Source organism: Podarcis cretensis (assembly GCF_951804945.1).
Source record: "Podarcis cretensis genome assembly, chromosome: 12".
Taxonomy (NCBI): Eukaryota; Metazoa; Chordata; class Lepidosauria; order Squamata; family Lacertidae; genus Podarcis; species Podarcis cretensis.
In genome coordinates, this window is record NC_137181.1 from 5,213,844 (window position 1) to 5,229,710 (window position 15,867).

Genomic DNA, 15,867 nt, shown 5'->3' on the forward strand with positions numbered 1-15,867 from the left:
CCGATTGGCTGGCCAGGGGGTGACACGGCTGGGAATCCCCCCAATCGCGTGGGGGCTCCAGCCGCCTTGCGTGTGGTGGGGCCATGAAACCGCAACCCCACCTCCACTGAAGGGCGAAAGTGGCTTAAATGAAAGGAAGAACTTTCTGGCAGTCAAAACTGTTCGGCAGCGGAACGGTCTCCCTTGGGAGTTTGTGGACTCTCCTTCCATGGAAGTTTTTAAGCAGAAGGTTGGCTGTCCATCTTTTCGTGGATGCTTTTGCTGAGATTCCTGCATGGCAAGTGGTTGGTCTAGATGGCCTTTGGGGTCCCTTCCAAGTCTACAATTCAGATTCTTGCACTTATTTAAGTCCTCTCTTGCTCCTGAGTCACTCTTCCTTCCCCCTCGAGGAGGAGCCATGAGGATCGAGCCCCAAGAACGGCTCTCATTTCGCTAATTAAGTGCTTTCGTTCACGATTAAGACCTGGATAGAATTACGGAAAGGCCACCAAAGTTTTACGGGAGATCTGTGTTCCCCAGGAACATCACAAGCAGGGCGGGTGGAGTCAGTAAAATTTTACGAGCCCCCCGGTTGAAGCAGCTCCACAATGGAATCGATTCCATGTGGCTCCCCTCTTAAATGGGGTTTGGTTTCTGGGTCCTCCCTTCCCTCCTTATTATTAGGAGGAATAAGGTTTTCATTGGAGTAAATGTCGGAGGGTATGTGAGAATTTTAGGGCAAAAGTCAGAGGCGCATGAAATCCAGTGTGTGTGTGTGTGTTCAAACCCATGTATTACTCCAGGAGGTATGAATTAGGTCAGCATGTTTGCGAAATGTGGACTGAGGAATATTCCTGCTCTCCGATAGTTCCATTCCTGGCTATTTGGGCTTCGTTCAAGAATGACAGAGACTGTTTTGCTTCCCTTCATGCTTTGAAGGTCAGAGGCGATCCGGACTCTAGCATCTGGAGATTGTACCTCCACCCCAAGAAAGAAGAAGAGTATGGATTTGATATCCCGCTTTATCACTACCTGAAGGAGTCTCAAAGCGACTAACATTCTCCTTTCCCTTCCTCCCCAGAACAAACACTCTGTGAGGTGAGTGGGGCTGAGAGACTTCAGAGAGGTATGACTGACCCAAGGTCACCCAGCAGCTGCATGAGGAGCAGAGACGCGAACCCAGTTCCCCAGATTACGAGACTACCGCTCTTAACCACTACACCACACTGGCTCTCGGTCCCAGGTCCCAGCTCCTGCCAACCTAGCAGTTCAAAAGCACGTCAAAGCGCAAGTAGATAAATAGGTACCGCTCTGGCAGGAAGGTAAACGGTGTTTCCGTGCACTGCTCTGGTTCTCCAGAAGCACCGCAACCCCAGAGTCGGCCATGACTGGACCTAATGGTCAGGGGTCCCTTTACCTTTACCTTTAAGAATGCTTTAACCTTGCTGCTCCTTTACGTCCCCGTCTGTAAAAGTTATTTTGCAAGTGACTTCCACTGCAAACCATGGAGATATTTCCCTGTCTTCTGGGGATCATTCACGTCCTTTGCCAGACTGTTTATTTCCAAGCTGAGGCTTTGTCTAACTTACCGTATTTTTTGCTCTATAAGACTCACTTTTTCCCTCCTAAAAAGTAAGGGGAAATGTGTGTGGGTCTTATGGAGCGAATGCAGGCTGCGCAGCTATCCCAGAAGCCAGAACAGCAAGAGGGATTGCTGCTTTCACTGGCAGCGATCCCTCTTACTGTTCTGGTTTCTGAGATTCAGAATATTTTTTTTTCTTGTTTTCCTCCTCCAAAAACTAGGTCCGTCTTCTGGTCTGGTGTATCTTATAGAGCGAAAAATACGGTACATAAGATAGAACACTTTCTGATTTGCGGGGAGACACTGACAAGCTGATCGTTTGTCCCTTTCTCGTTGGGACAGCGACCGCCGTTCTGCTGGAATTATTTTGTCAGCTTTTGCTGCTGCCTATCGAATACGAGCTTATCTAGTCCTATTAACATCGCTAGGATTTTAAAAAGCAATGGCTGGATTCTCTTTGTTGAATCTGTGAAATATACTCGGAGTCGAGAGTGGATTTCATGCTCTTTATTCAGCTCATAGTGGTGAGGAGGAATGGAAGTTCCCCCAGAATGTCTGCTTTATATACATTACAGTGGTACCTCAGGTTACAGACGCTTCAGGTTACAGACTCCGCTAACCCAGAAATAGTACCTCGAGGTTAAGAAATTTGCTTCAGGATAAGAAGAGAAATCGTGCTCCAGTGGCACGGCGGCAGCAGGAGGCCCCATTAGCTAAAGCAGTGCTTCAGGTTAAGAATGGACCTCCGGAACGAATTAAGTACTTAACCCGAGGTACCACTGTATTTATACGATGGGCCCCACATGATTGGCTAATTCCGGGATTCTCCTGTAGGCTAATCAGGTTGTGGATTCACTTCCACCTGGAGCTGGATTGGGTGGCTCCTGTGGACCAATCAGACTGCTGCATTCTGGACCCTATTGTTCTAGGACCAATCAGACTGCTGAATTCTGGGTCCTATTGTTCTAGGGCCAATCAGACTGCTGCATTTTGGATCCTGTTCAACTCAGTACATAACACCCTGGCTGGGTTAAAAGTTATCAGAACGTGGTGTATGCAACAACAGCTGGGCAGATGCTAGGGTATTTGCCCAAATATGGAAGGAGGATAAATTACCTACAAAAGAAGAATGGTTGATAAAGATGATGGACTACGCCGAAATGGCGAAAATCAGACTGGGGAAATCAGAGATCAAGAGGACAATAAATGGGGAAATTTTATAAGTTAGTTGAAAGAACACTCTAAACAATTAAAAACATAGGCAGGATTGTAAAAAACAAACAAACTCTTGCAATGAAGCGAGAATTATGGTTACAACTGAGTTTTAAGAAAATATGGAGAAGGGCCTTCTCGGTAGTGGCACCCGCCCTGTGGAGCGCCCTCCCACCAGATGTCAAAGAGAAAAACAACTACCTGAAATTTAGAAGACATCTGAAGGCAGCCCTGTTTAGGGAAGCTTTTAATGTTTAATAGGTTATTGTATTTTAATATTCTGTTGGAAGCCACCCAGAGTGGCTGGGGAAACCCAGCCAGATGGGCGGGGTATGTATATATAAACAAACAAACAAACAAACAAACAATAAATAAAATAATAATATGATACGATGCAGTTTGAAAAGAAAATTTAGGGAAACCATGGAGGAGTGGAGGGAAGTCTGGGGATTCTGAGAATCCAGTTTCTAAAATGATTATGATTTAAGTAGGTCAGTACTTATTCATTTGCGACATTTCTCTACTGCCTTTTCCTCTAAGGAGTTCAAGGTCCATGGTTCTCCTCTGAACATTTTATCAGGTTCATGGGGCCGGGTGGGAATTCGAACCCTAGTCTCCCAAGTCCTAGACAAACACTTTAACCATTACACCACCATTGGCTCTCAGGCAAGCAGGGAGACTGGTTTTCCACCAGTATCTAAAAGTGGAGGTGGTGGGGAGCTGGTTTCAGGAGGCAAAACCCATCTGGGTGGCCCTGTTCCCTTAAACCTCCTGGAGGGACCTCTTAGAATGATAGAATCATGGAATTGTAGAGTTGAAGGGGACCCCAAGAGTCATCTAGTTGAACCCCTTGCAATGGAGGAATCTCAGCTAAACCATCCAACATCTGCTTAAAAACCTCCAAGGAAGGAGGGTCGAGAACCTCCTCAGGGAGACCTTTCCCCTCTCAAACAAATCTCACTGTCAGAAAGCTTTTCCTCTTGGCTGAAAAGTCTTGCACAATTGTTTTTGCTACCCATTTCCAGAGCCACCTTGCCTGTGTTAATAAATCAGATTGCATCTTAAAGCGAAAAAAGGAAAAAAACGGTCTATGGAACACTCCAAAGCCACTTCTGAACGTTTTGGCCAAGTGTATGTACATTCTCTTAATTATGTATGACTTCGTCTCGCTCATTAAAACTAACAGGACACAGACCCCGGGCCTAAGCAGACCTGACAGCTCTTACAAGCTTGGGAGTGCGGTAGGAAAGAACATCCGATTTCTACACAGACTCTCCCACTCTTGCTTTGTTCAAAGCCCCTCTCCTAGCTTGTCTTTCCTTCCAGGCAATTTTCACCTTCATTGTGCCCCTTAAGTGGGAAATCCCTTCTCTCTCTCTCTGTCTCCTTCCTCCAATCCCTGTTCTAAGTGTGCAGCAAATTCATTGGAACCCTTTTACAAAATCAGATCTGTTGGGCAGCTCAGATCTTTATTATTATTATTATTATTATTATTATTATTATTATTATTATTAATGTTCTTATGTCACATATGTATACATTATCATATTACATTACAGGGCATATTATAATATAATTTCCAACATGTATTCAAAGTTTATATACCAAATTTATGTACCCAAAGAAAGAAAAAAGAAAAAAAACAAAGAAAAAACAAAGACATAAAGCCATTTCAAAATAGTATTTGTACCAACACTACAGACTTCCTGTCAATCTCATTGTATATTCTTTTTTCTAAACAAATGAATGTACTCTTATTATTGTATATTTCTTTACATTTTATCTAATACATTCCAATATCAATCGAATGCTAGCATAGGAAATGAACCTTTACTATATTTTTGAACGTATATCTTATATCTGTCCTATCTTTCCATAATTTTTTGTTTTGAATTGCCTCTCAGGCTATTTGCCAACTGCGCCAATTCAGCAAATTCTTGTAGTTTATGATGCCAGTCTGTTATTGTCAGGGCTTCATCTTCCTTCCACCCCTTTGCCACCAAAGTTCGGGCTGCAGTCGTTGCAGATAAAAATACCTCTCTAGAGAGAGTGGACAGCTCAGATCTAAGGTCCTTCAAGCAGATCTGGCAAGCTCTGCTGCTCTGAATGACAGAGCTGTCCGGAAATCGAGGTATTCACGTGTCCCCTCGTCCCATTTGCCTCTGACCCTTTGCTGATCTAGGATTCTTAACTCTCAGAGGCTGCTTCAGGGAAACAGAATTTAAAAATTCCTTCCAGTAGCACCTTAAAGGTAAAGGGATCCCTGACCGTTAGATCCAGTCGTGGCCGACTCTGGGGTTGAGGAGCTCATCTCGCTTTATTGGCCGAGGGAGCCGGCGTACAGCTTCCAGGTCATGTGGCCAGCATGATTAAGCCGCTTCTGGGCGAACCAGAGCAGCACACGGAAACACCGTTTACCTTCCCGCTGGAGTGGTACCTATTTATCTACTTGCACTTTGATGTGCTTTTGAACTGCTAGGTTGGCAGGAGCAGGGACTGAGCAACGGGAGCTCACCCTGTCGCAGGGATTCGAACCGCCGACCTTCTGATCGGCAAGCCCTAGGCTCTGTGGTTTAACCCACAGCGCCACCCACGTCCCTTAGTAGCACCTTAGAGACCAGCTAAGTTTGTTATTGGTATGAGCTTTTGTGTGCAAGAAGTGTGCATGCACACAAAAGCTCATACCAACAGAGGGTGAAAGAGGAGAGCGCAAAATATGGTCTGAAGCTCAACATCAAAAAAACGAAGATCATGGCCACTGGGCCCATCACCTCCTGGCAAATAGAAGGGGAAGAAATGGAGGCAGTGAGAGATTTTACTTTCTTGGGCTCCATGATCACTGCAGGCGGTGACAGCAGTCACGAAATTAGAAGACGCCTGCTTCTTGGGAGAAAAGTGATGACAAACCTAGACAGCATCTTAAAAAGCAGAGACATCACCTTGCCGACAAAGGCCTGTATAGTGAAAGCTATGGTTTTCCTAGTACAGTGGTACCTCGGGTTAAGTACTTAATTCGTTCCAGAGGTCCGTTCTTAACCTGAAACTGTTCTTAACCTGAAGCACCACTTTAGCTAATGGGGCCTCCCGCTGCTGCCGCGCCGCTGGAGCATGATTTCTGTTCTCACCCTGAAGCAAAGTTCTTAACCCGAGGTACTATTTCTGGGTTAGCGGAGTCTGTAACCTGAAGTGTATGTAACCTGAGGTACCACTGTAGTGATGTATGGAAGTGAGAACTGGACTATAAAGAAGGCTGGTCACCGAAGAATTGATGCTTTTGAATTCTGGTGCTGGAGGAGATTCTTGAGAGTCCCGTGGACTGCAAGAAGATCAAACCTCTCCATTCTGAAGGAAATCAGCCCTGAGCGCTCACTTGAAGGACAGATCCTGAAGCTGAGGCTCCAGTCCTTTGGCCACCTCATGAGAAGAGAAGACTCCCTGGAAAAGACCCTGATGTTGGGAAAGATGGAGGGCACAAGGAGAAGGGGATGACAGAGGACAAGATGGTGGGACAGTGTTCTCGAAGCTACCAGCATGAGTTTGACCAAACTGCGGGAGGCAGTGGAAGACAGGAGTGCCTGGCGGGCTCTGGTCCAGGGGGTCACAAAGAGTTGGACACGACTAAACGACTAAACAACAACAACAAGGTGCTACTGGAAGGAATTTTTACATTTTGTTTCAACTACGGCAGACCAACACGGCTACCTACCTGCTTCAGGGAAGACTCTTGCTCTTAGGCTCATGGTTTCGAGTCCCCTATGTTGGGCAAAAAGATTTCTGCATTGCAGTGGGGTTAGACCAGAAGTCCTTTGTGGTCGCATCCAGCAATATGATTCTGCAAATGTGGGTTTTAGAGCCCCCAAATGGGGGCACTGCTGTGTCTTACTGCAGGTCTACTCCGAGGTCAAAAGTACAGGAAAAAGCACCAGAGGTGGGAGGGAGTCTCAATGAGGTGCTAATTGGCTGATGTAATGAAGATCCACCAGGATGCGGTTAAAGTGGGTGGGATTCTGCCCATATGGAGCAGGAATCCTGAAATAAGCAGAAAAGGCTGTGCAGCGTGTTTTAAGGACACACACACTCTCTCTCTCACACACACGAGAATTTTTGTTTTTGGAAAGGGATGTTTTCATAACCATGGGACCCAGCCTCGTCCCAGAGCAACTCACAGCTAGGACTGTAAAGGGAAAACTGCTTTCTGGGTGGCAAACAGGACTCTCCGTGGTTTCAATGAAGAACAGCTGCAGTATTGACAAGGGACTGAGAATTTATCACAAACACAGACACACGCACACACACCCTTTGCAAACTGACTGACACACGCACTCACACACTCACTCTCTGTGTCGCTGGTTCCCTGCATCTGGCACCCATTAAACGAAACTCGAAATAGAAAATATATGTGCGAGACTGAACCAGCCCTGTGGTGGGAAGTGGGTGCCTGGTAATGTTGACAGATGGGGCCAGACACACACAATTTGGACCCCTAAATACATCAGATTGATGACTCTTGGGGAAGCGGGAAGCAGCATTTGGTTGCCAACTGACTGGCTGCGTCTGCTCTTGTGTCATTAACAGCATCTTCATCTGCAGTGACTGAGAGGCAGCATGGTTTAGTGGTTATGGCATTGGACTAGGGATCTAGATTCAAATCCCCACTTGGCTATACGAGGTGTGCTGCGTGACCTAGGGCCCAAGAGTCATCAATCTAATGTATTAAAAGGCAAAAAGTTGGCAATCTGAACCACTCATAAATGATTATCTCTGTATAAAGGTAAAGGTAAAGGTAAAGGGGCCCCTGACCATTACGTCCAGTTGTGGCTTACTCTGGGGTTGCGGCGCTCATCTCGCTTTACTGGCCGAGGGAGTCAGCGTACAGCTTCCAGGTCATGTGGCCAGCATGACGAAGCCGCTTCTGGCGAACCAGAGCAGCGCACGGAAACGACATTTACCTTCCCGCTGGAGTGGTATCTATATCTACTTGCACTTTGACGTGCTTTCAAATGGCTAGGTTGGCAGGAGCAGGGACCGGGCAACGGGAGCTCACCCCGTCGCGGGGATTCGAACCATCGACCTTCTGATCGGCAAGTCCTAGGCTCTGTGGTTTAACCCACAGCGCCACCCACGTCTGTGTATCTGCGTACAGCTGTGGGGATTGCTTGAGTGTGAGGTGCACTCAGGAGAGAGGGAAAAGACAGAGAGAAGAAATTGTGTACAGCTGTTGGCACCCATCTCTCTCGAAAGACATGGGGTGAGCCTTTGGGGGGTGTGTGAAGTCAATCTGCTGTGTTAACAGCACTAAACAGACCTCCCCAGGGTGCAAACCTGGGCAGTTATACATGCAGATCCTGGGCTGCCCAAGCGACAAGTTACCCCTCTCAATGCTCTCCAAGTCTTCCAGGTAGTGGGAAGAAACTCAGCCCCATCCATAGCTGAGCAAATATCGGGCACCCCCCAAGCAGCCCAGTTCATTCCTATGGGGAAACTTACTGGCCAGTCCAGTCTGTGTGGGAAGGTTCAGGGAGGCAGGAGACGATATATTGTTTATTAAAATCCTTCCTAACCTGCGCTAGCGGGATGCGGGTGGTTCTGTGGGTTAAACCACAGAGCCTAGGGCTTGCCAATCAGAAGGCCAATCAGAAGGTCCGCGACGGGGTGAGCTCCCATTGCTCGGTCCCTGCTCCTGCCAACCTAGCAGTTCGAAAGCATGTCAAAGTGCAAGTAGATAAATAGGTACTGCTCTGGCGGGAAGGTAAACGGTCTCTGCTCCTGCCAATCTAGCAATTCAAAAGCATGTCAGAGTGCAAGTAGATAAATAGGTACCACTCCAGCAGGAAGGTAAACGGCATTTCCGTGCGCTGCTCTGGTTCTCCAGAAGCGGCTTAGTCATGCTGGCCACATGACCCGGAAGCTGTACGCCGGCTCCCTTGGCCAGTAAAGCAAGATGAGCGCCGCAACCCCAGAGTCATCCGCGATTCCTTTACTTAGCAGAGTTTTACATTCCCATTTTAAACATACAGCAGATGGCTGGTGGCAGGCTTGTTTAAACCTCTTGCTATTAGATTCTTGGTAAGTCCCCTTATATCCCTCTTAAAAGAATAATCACACCACAATCTTATGTAAAGTATATAAAATAAGTTTCCTCACATCAGTTCACAGTTGGATCCCCGAAGGCAGACTTAGTTGAAAAGTATATACATGTGGGTCTATCCCATATGGCAGGAGTCAGCAACCTTTTTCAGCAGGGGGCCGGTCCACTGTCCCTCAGACCATGTGGGGGGCCAGACTATATTTTGAAAAAAAATATGAACAAATTCCTATGCCCCACAAACAACCCAGAGATGCATGCTAAATAAATGGACACATTCTACTCATGTAAAAACACCAGGCAGGCCCCACAAATATCCCAGAGATGCATTTTAAATAAAAGGACTCATGTAAAAACACGCTGATTCCCGGACTGTCTGCGGGCCGGATTTAGAGGGCGATTGGGCCGCATCCGGCCCCCGGGCCTTAGGTTGCCTAGGAATAGTCCCTTTGTCCTCTGTTGGCTGAAAGCTAAAAAGCTGCTGGTCCCACGATGGAGGAAGTCAAAGAGAGTCGAAAAGAAGGAAGTGTGCTGCGTGCCTTGTCCCTTTTGTTACCTGGGCAGGTAAGGCCACGCCCACCTCTAGCCACATGCTAAAGGAAGGGTGCTCCAGGCCAGGAGGAAACAGGAAGTTTTTGACTGGCTGGAACAAACATTCCCCTGCATGTCCACTCTAGGAAAACAAGGAATGTTGTACTTGACTGCTACTTATGTATCACATCCCACAGTCCGGAGGAGAGAGGCTCACTCACCTTGCAGTTTGGGTCCTTTGGCCTTTAGATGGCGCTCACACTTGGCCTTGGCTTTGAGCAGCAGGAAGATCTGCTCCTCCTTTGTCAGGACGTCGTCCACATCCTCCTGCAAGGAGACAAGAGCAAAGCGAGGTCAATATCGCTGATATGTCTATTGCTGCAAGCAATAGTGAGAGACAGCAGGGCACAAGAGACGCCCCCCCCCCCCGCCATGCCCGCAATACTGTGTCCAGATCGTTTAGGTTGGGGAAATGGCTACAAAACCACCAGAGAGGTGCAATTTTCAAAAGACCACTGTATTGCACAGGACGAAATGTTTTTTTTTTAAATCATTTTATTTCATCAAACATTAAAACAAACAAACAAAAAAAACATACATAATACATACGCACAGAAAAGACATACATCAAGAAAGACCATATAACACCGGTCTTGAAAGACCTACATTGGCTCCCAGTATGTTTCCGAGCACAATTCAAAGTGTTGGTGCTGACCTTTAAAGCCCTAAACGGCCTCGGTCCAGTATACCTGAAGGAGCGTCTCCACCCCCATCGTTCAGCCCGGACACTGAGGTCCAGCTCCGAGGGCCTTCTGGCGGTTCCCTCATTGCGAGAAGCAAAGCTACAGGGAACCAGGCAGAGGGCCTTCTCGGTCGTGGCGCCCGCCCTGTGGAACGCCCTTCCAGCAGATGTCAAAGCGATAAACAACTACCTGACATTCAGAAGACATCTTAAGGCAGCCCTGTTCAGGGAAGTTTTTAACGTGTGATTTTACTGTATTTTTGGTTTTTATGGAAGCCGCCCAGAGTGGCTGGGAAGGCCCAGCCAGATGGGCGGGATATAAATAATAAATTATTATTATTATTATTATTATTAAATAATAACAAGTGAAAACAAAAAGAAAAAAAAAGAAAAAAGAGAAAGAAATCTCCTAACATACGATACAAATTAGCTTACATTTACTAAATAACACACAACACCAATTGACTTCCCTTCATCTCGGTTTCAGAATATATTATATGATTTTTTATCTGCAGTTTCTTTTCCTCAGAAAACTCTTTACATCACAAGTGTTACATCGCACCTACTGTGATTTTTAGATTTTTTACCTCTGTTTCCATATATGTCATAAATTTATTCCAATCTTTGTTAAACTCTATGTCTTTTTGATTTATTATTTTCTTAGTCATTTTTGCCAATTCTGAATAATCAAATAATTTATATCGCCACTCGTTTATAGTTGGGATTTTTTGATGTCTTCCAATTCTGCGCTATTAGAGTTCTGGCAGCCACTGTCGCGTACTGAAAGAGTGTTTGATCTTCCTTTTTGATTTCCTCTTCAACTATTCCAAGCAGAAAGGCTTCGGGGTTTTTTTTATAAAGGTATATTTGAGGATATTTTTTTTAGTTCATTGTAGATAGATTCCCAGAATTTTTTGATAGACTCACACAACCACCACATATGATAAAAATCTCCCTCCTTGATCTTGCATTTCCAGCATAATTTGTCACCAGTTTTATATATTTTTTCCAATTTTACGGGCGTCACAGGACGAAATGTAAGGTTCTGCACTTGGGCAGAGATAATCAGGAACAGGAACACAGGATGGGGGATACCTGGATTGGCAGAATGAATTGGTTTTAGAATGTATTTCAGTTAATTGATTGTGATTTTATGTAAACTGTGTTACTTTTACTGTTGTTAGCCGCTCTGAGCCCGGCTTCGGCTTGGGGGGGCCGGGATATAAATAATTTATTATTATTATTATTATTATTATTATTATTATTATTATTATTATTATCCTGGAAAAGAGGAGGCTGAGAGGAGATGTAACTGCCTTCTAATATCTGAAGGGCTGTCACATCGAAGATGGAGCAAGTTTGCTTTCTCCTGGTCTGGAGGGGAGTACCCAAACCAATGGATTCAAATTCCAAGAAAGGAGATTCCGACTAAACCTCAGGAAGAACTTTCATTCAGCTGTGGAATGAACTCCCTCAGAAGCTGGTGGAGTCTCTTTCATTGAAGGGTTTTTTTCAAGCTGAGGCTGGATGGCTTCTTTAGCTGTGATTAAGCTGCCTGCTTCTTGGGAGAAAAGCAATGACATACCTAGACAGCATCTTAAAAAGCAGAGACATCACCTTGCCAACAAAGGTCCACATAGTTCAAGCTATGGTTTTCCCAGTTGTGATGTATGGAAGTGAGAGCTGGACCATAAAGAAGGCTGATTGCCGAAGAATGGATGCTTTTGAATTCTGGTGCTGGAGGAGACTCTCTGGACTGCAAGAAGATCAAACCTCTCCATTCTGAAGGAAATCAGCCCTGAGTGCTCACTGGAAGGACAGATCCTGAAGCTGAGGCTCCAATCCTTTGGCCACCTCAGGAGAAGAGAAGACTCCCTGGAAAAGACCCTGATGTTGGGAAAGATGGAGGGCACAAGGAGAAGGGGACGACAGAGGACGAGATGGTGGGAAGCTACCATCATGAGTTTGACCAAACTGCGGGAGGCAGTGGAAGACAGGAGGGCCTGGCGTGCTCTGGTCCAGGGAGTCACGAAGAGCTGGACACGACTAAACGACTAAACAACAACACAATGCCATGTGGTCACTGGATAGCTCAGTTGGTTAGAACAGTGTTTCCCAACCTTGTGCCTCCAGCTGTTTTTGAACTACAACTCCCATCATCCCTGACTAGCAAGACCAGTGGCAAGGGATGATGGGAATTGTAGTCCAAAAACAGCTGGAGGCACAAGGTTGGGAAACACTGGGTTAGAGCATGGTGCTGATAAGGCCAAGGTTGCAGGTTCAATCCCTGTATGGGGGAGTTGCCTCTTCCTGCATTGCAGTGGGCTGGAATAGATGTTCCTCAGGGTCCCTTCTAACTCTATGATTCTATACTATTGTTTGGGACAGAGTTCCTCTATGATATGCTAATATCTATTTTCTATAATATATTCCTTTATAGGGATCATACCTACAAATCACAGGACAGTAGAACAATGGAACAACAAGCAAATGAGCAGAACAAAAGCTGCAGGTGTGACTGAATTTTAGACAGTGGTAGAATCACAAAGAATAGCAGCTCTGTGGAATTGCAAGTTAATTATACCCCCTTTGACATTTCAAAAAGGCCCTGCTCTTTTGGGTTGGTTCATGTGCAGATAGACGCCAATGCAATTGATCTAATTAATCAGCTAAAGGGCAGGCGTGCAATCAACTCACAATTCCTGAATCAGACGACAACTTCTAACGGCCAATTATAAATAATGAGAACACAAAGGGGTCCCTGCCTCATTTCACACCTGGTCACTCGACACCCCAGGCTGATCTGCTGGCAGGGTGGCAGCTCGTGATGAAAAACGGCCGTGGAGGGAAAAGGAACATGTTCCTTGTCTGGATGTGACTGGTGCAGAGACAAAACCAGGGGGTTGCTGTTTCGTGAAACCTTTGCCCCCCCCAATCCCCCTGCCTCCATATTGGAGCTCTTTGTCAGTTTGTATATCTTGGTGCAGAAAGTATTGATCTGATGGGTAGAGATCTTTCCTATTCTACTTAATTCAAGAGGGTTCTGGAAGCCTCTCAGCATGAAAGAAGCAAGCAGGAGGTTGTTTAAGGTTTTTGGCATAGTTTTGGCCACAAGTTTATTAAAATACAGTGGTGCCCCACAAGACGAACGCCTCGCAAGACGGAAAACCCGCTAGACGAAAGGGTTTTCCGTTTTGGAGGCGCTTCGCAAAACGAATTTCCCTATGGGCTTGCTTCGCAAGATGAAATGTCTTGCGAGTTCCTGCGGGGTTTTTTCCCTCCCCCCCCCTTTTTCTAAGCCGCTAAGCCGCTTATCAGCTGATCCACTGATAAGCTGCTTAACAGCTGATCGCTAAAAGCCGCTAAACCGCTAATAGAGCTAATCCGCTAAGCTGTCAATGGGCTTGCTTCGCAAGACGAAAAAACCGCTATATGAAGAGCCTCACGGAACGGATTAATTTCGTCTTGCGAGGCAACACTGTACAAAAATGTGAGTGGTTGCTTAGGCATTGGTTGTGACTATCTGACGCCGCATGGGGACAGACTGACATTCGCACACCCGCGAAAGTCAGAAAGGGAAAACATTTTGGGGAGAAAGATGGAGCTGGGTACCATGCCCTCACCTCTCCCCAAATGCTCCCAGGGGCTCTTGCGTGGCCCTAGCCCCTTGACAGGGGTTCAGACAAGAACATGGCGAGCCCCTGGATTCTTTTAACAGCCAATCCATGCCCCTCCACCAACCAGTTCATAAAACCAATGCCTAACCACAATCTTACAAGTTGTGACGATTTGCTACAGAGCCTAGGACTTGCCGATCAGAAGGTCGGTGGTTCGAATCCCCACGACGGGCTGAGCTCCCGTTGCTCGGTCCCAGCTCCTGCCAACCTAGCAGGTCGAAAGCACGTCAAAGTGCAAGTAGATAAATAGGTATCGTTCTGGCAGGAAGGTAAACAGTGTTTCCGTGCACTGCTCTGGTTCTCCAGAAGCGGCTTAGTCATGCTGGCCACATGACCTGGAAGCTGTACGCCGGCTCCCTCGGCCAGTAAAGTGAGATGAGCGTTAGTGTTAAGGTTTTAGCCTTATTATAAGTTATTGTAAGTTTAAGTTAAGTCTGCTGCAACTGGATTTCTTATGGACAGCACCAATTCTGAATGTACTGGATTTGTGACCATTATTCTCACCTGCCTTCAGTAGCAGTAAAGCTTTGCTGGATGAAATCAATTGCCTCTAGTCTGTTTTTTTTTTTTTGGAATCCTGCACCGTGTTTTTACTCTGCTAACTACATGTCAGAGTTCTGCTTTGGATCAATATTGAGTAGAATTTAAATGACAATTTTGGAGTGCCTTGGAGGGTGGAGATACATTTGGCTCCTTTAAATGAAGGAACATCAGACGCTTACTCATCCTACGAAGAAATCGTTCACAAATTTAACAACTCTGTATGCGGTTTACAAAATTCATTAATAATGTGTGACACTTTGACACCTTCGAGTACATGAAATCTCAAATAATATATACCAGGCACGTCCAACTTCCAAGAGACTGCGATCTACTCCAACTATTAAAAAAACTGGCAGTGATATACCCATTGGATTGACCAGAGTTGTTGAGCATTTTTAGGGGAAACTTCATCAAAGTCGTTGAGCTCTTTTTTTTTGGGGGGGGGGGGACACAAGGTCCTGCGATCAACCAGGGACCCACCACGATCGAACAGTAGATCGCGATTGACTGGTTGGACATCCCTGATATATATAATGCCAAAACAATACAGTGGTACCTCAGGTTACATATGCTTCAGGTTACATAGGCTTCAGGTTACAGACTCCGCTAACCCAGAAATAGTACCTCGGGTGAAGAACTTTGCTTCAGGATAAGAACAGAAATCGTGCTCCAGCGGCGCAGCAGCAGCAGGAGGCCCCATTAGCTAATGTGGTGCTTCAGGTTAAGAACAGTTTCAGGTTAAGTACAGACCTCCAGATCGAATTAAGTACTTAACCCGAGGTCCCACTGTATTGACACGCACAACTCAGTAACTCCAACGGCACAAATATTCCTGAAATAAGTCCATGAGAACAACTCTCTGTGTGTATTCCCAATTCAACTCCAACGACGAGATACCCGGATTTGAAGCTCCACCCACTAGACCGCACTTCCTCCTGATTTCCTTTTTTTCCAGGAGAATGGGAAGTGGATCTAAGCACCCAGACATGTGCCTGCTACACACTCTTTACGGATTAGGAAACACTGCTCATGTCTGCAGCCTTTAATGGTGTTTGGGGCACCCTACTAAGCAATCGTCCCCCCTCTTTCAAGGCTGGCAGCGGGGGAACCTTTTCATTGCCGTCCTGATAAATATAGCGCAAGACGACAGCTGACGACAGGCTCCCAAAGGAACATCTCTTCCCCGCTGCCTTGGAAATACCGGCGGGGTTAAAAATATATATTTTTTCTTTCTGGGGGTGGGCATCTCCCTTGTAAATCGCTCTGTCTGCCACCAGGAATTCTACCTCCCAGATGTCCTTTTCCCTCCATCAACAACATCCCAGCTAAATCCCCCAAACAAACAATGACAGTTCCCCTCGGTTCCAAAAAAGGAGATACTGCTCCTGGGGTATAAGGGCGGATCTACGCACAGGAGAAATCCCACTATAAATACGTCAGAAATTAGATTAGAACAACAACAACAAAATTCCTATGGAAAAAAGCGTATAAAAATTTCCTGCTCTCTGGCGCCATC

The 15,867-nt window shown here is 46.1% G+C and overlaps 1 protein-coding gene and 2 long non-coding RNA genes across 5 annotated transcripts in view; 1 reads left to right on the forward strand and 2 right to left on the reverse strand.

The window, feature by feature from the left end:
- The window catches only part of LOC307199303, a 270,585-nt gene that overhangs the window by 211,397 nt on the left and 43,321 nt on the right, over positions 1-15,867 (forward strand). The gene's annotated exons all lie outside the window — the stretch shown is intronic.
- PTH1R (parathyroid hormone 1 receptor) overlaps positions 1-15,867 on the reverse strand; it is a 228,536-nt gene that overhangs the window by 144,304 nt on the left and 68,365 nt on the right. For both annotated transcript variants that reach the window (XR_013831822.1, XM_079946899.1), the window contains exon 2: positions 9,611-9,716. Coding sequence is in view for 1 of the 2 variants with exons in the window: in XM_079946899.1 (XP_079803025.1) it covers positions 9,611-9,716 (106 nt within the window). In the remaining variant the exon portion in view is untranslated. The remainder of the gene's footprint in view (positions 1-9,610; positions 9,717-15,867) is intronic.
- The window catches only part of LOC307199352, a 199,145-nt gene that overhangs the window by 54,536 nt on the left and 128,742 nt on the right, over positions 1-15,867 (reverse strand). The window lies entirely within an intron of this gene.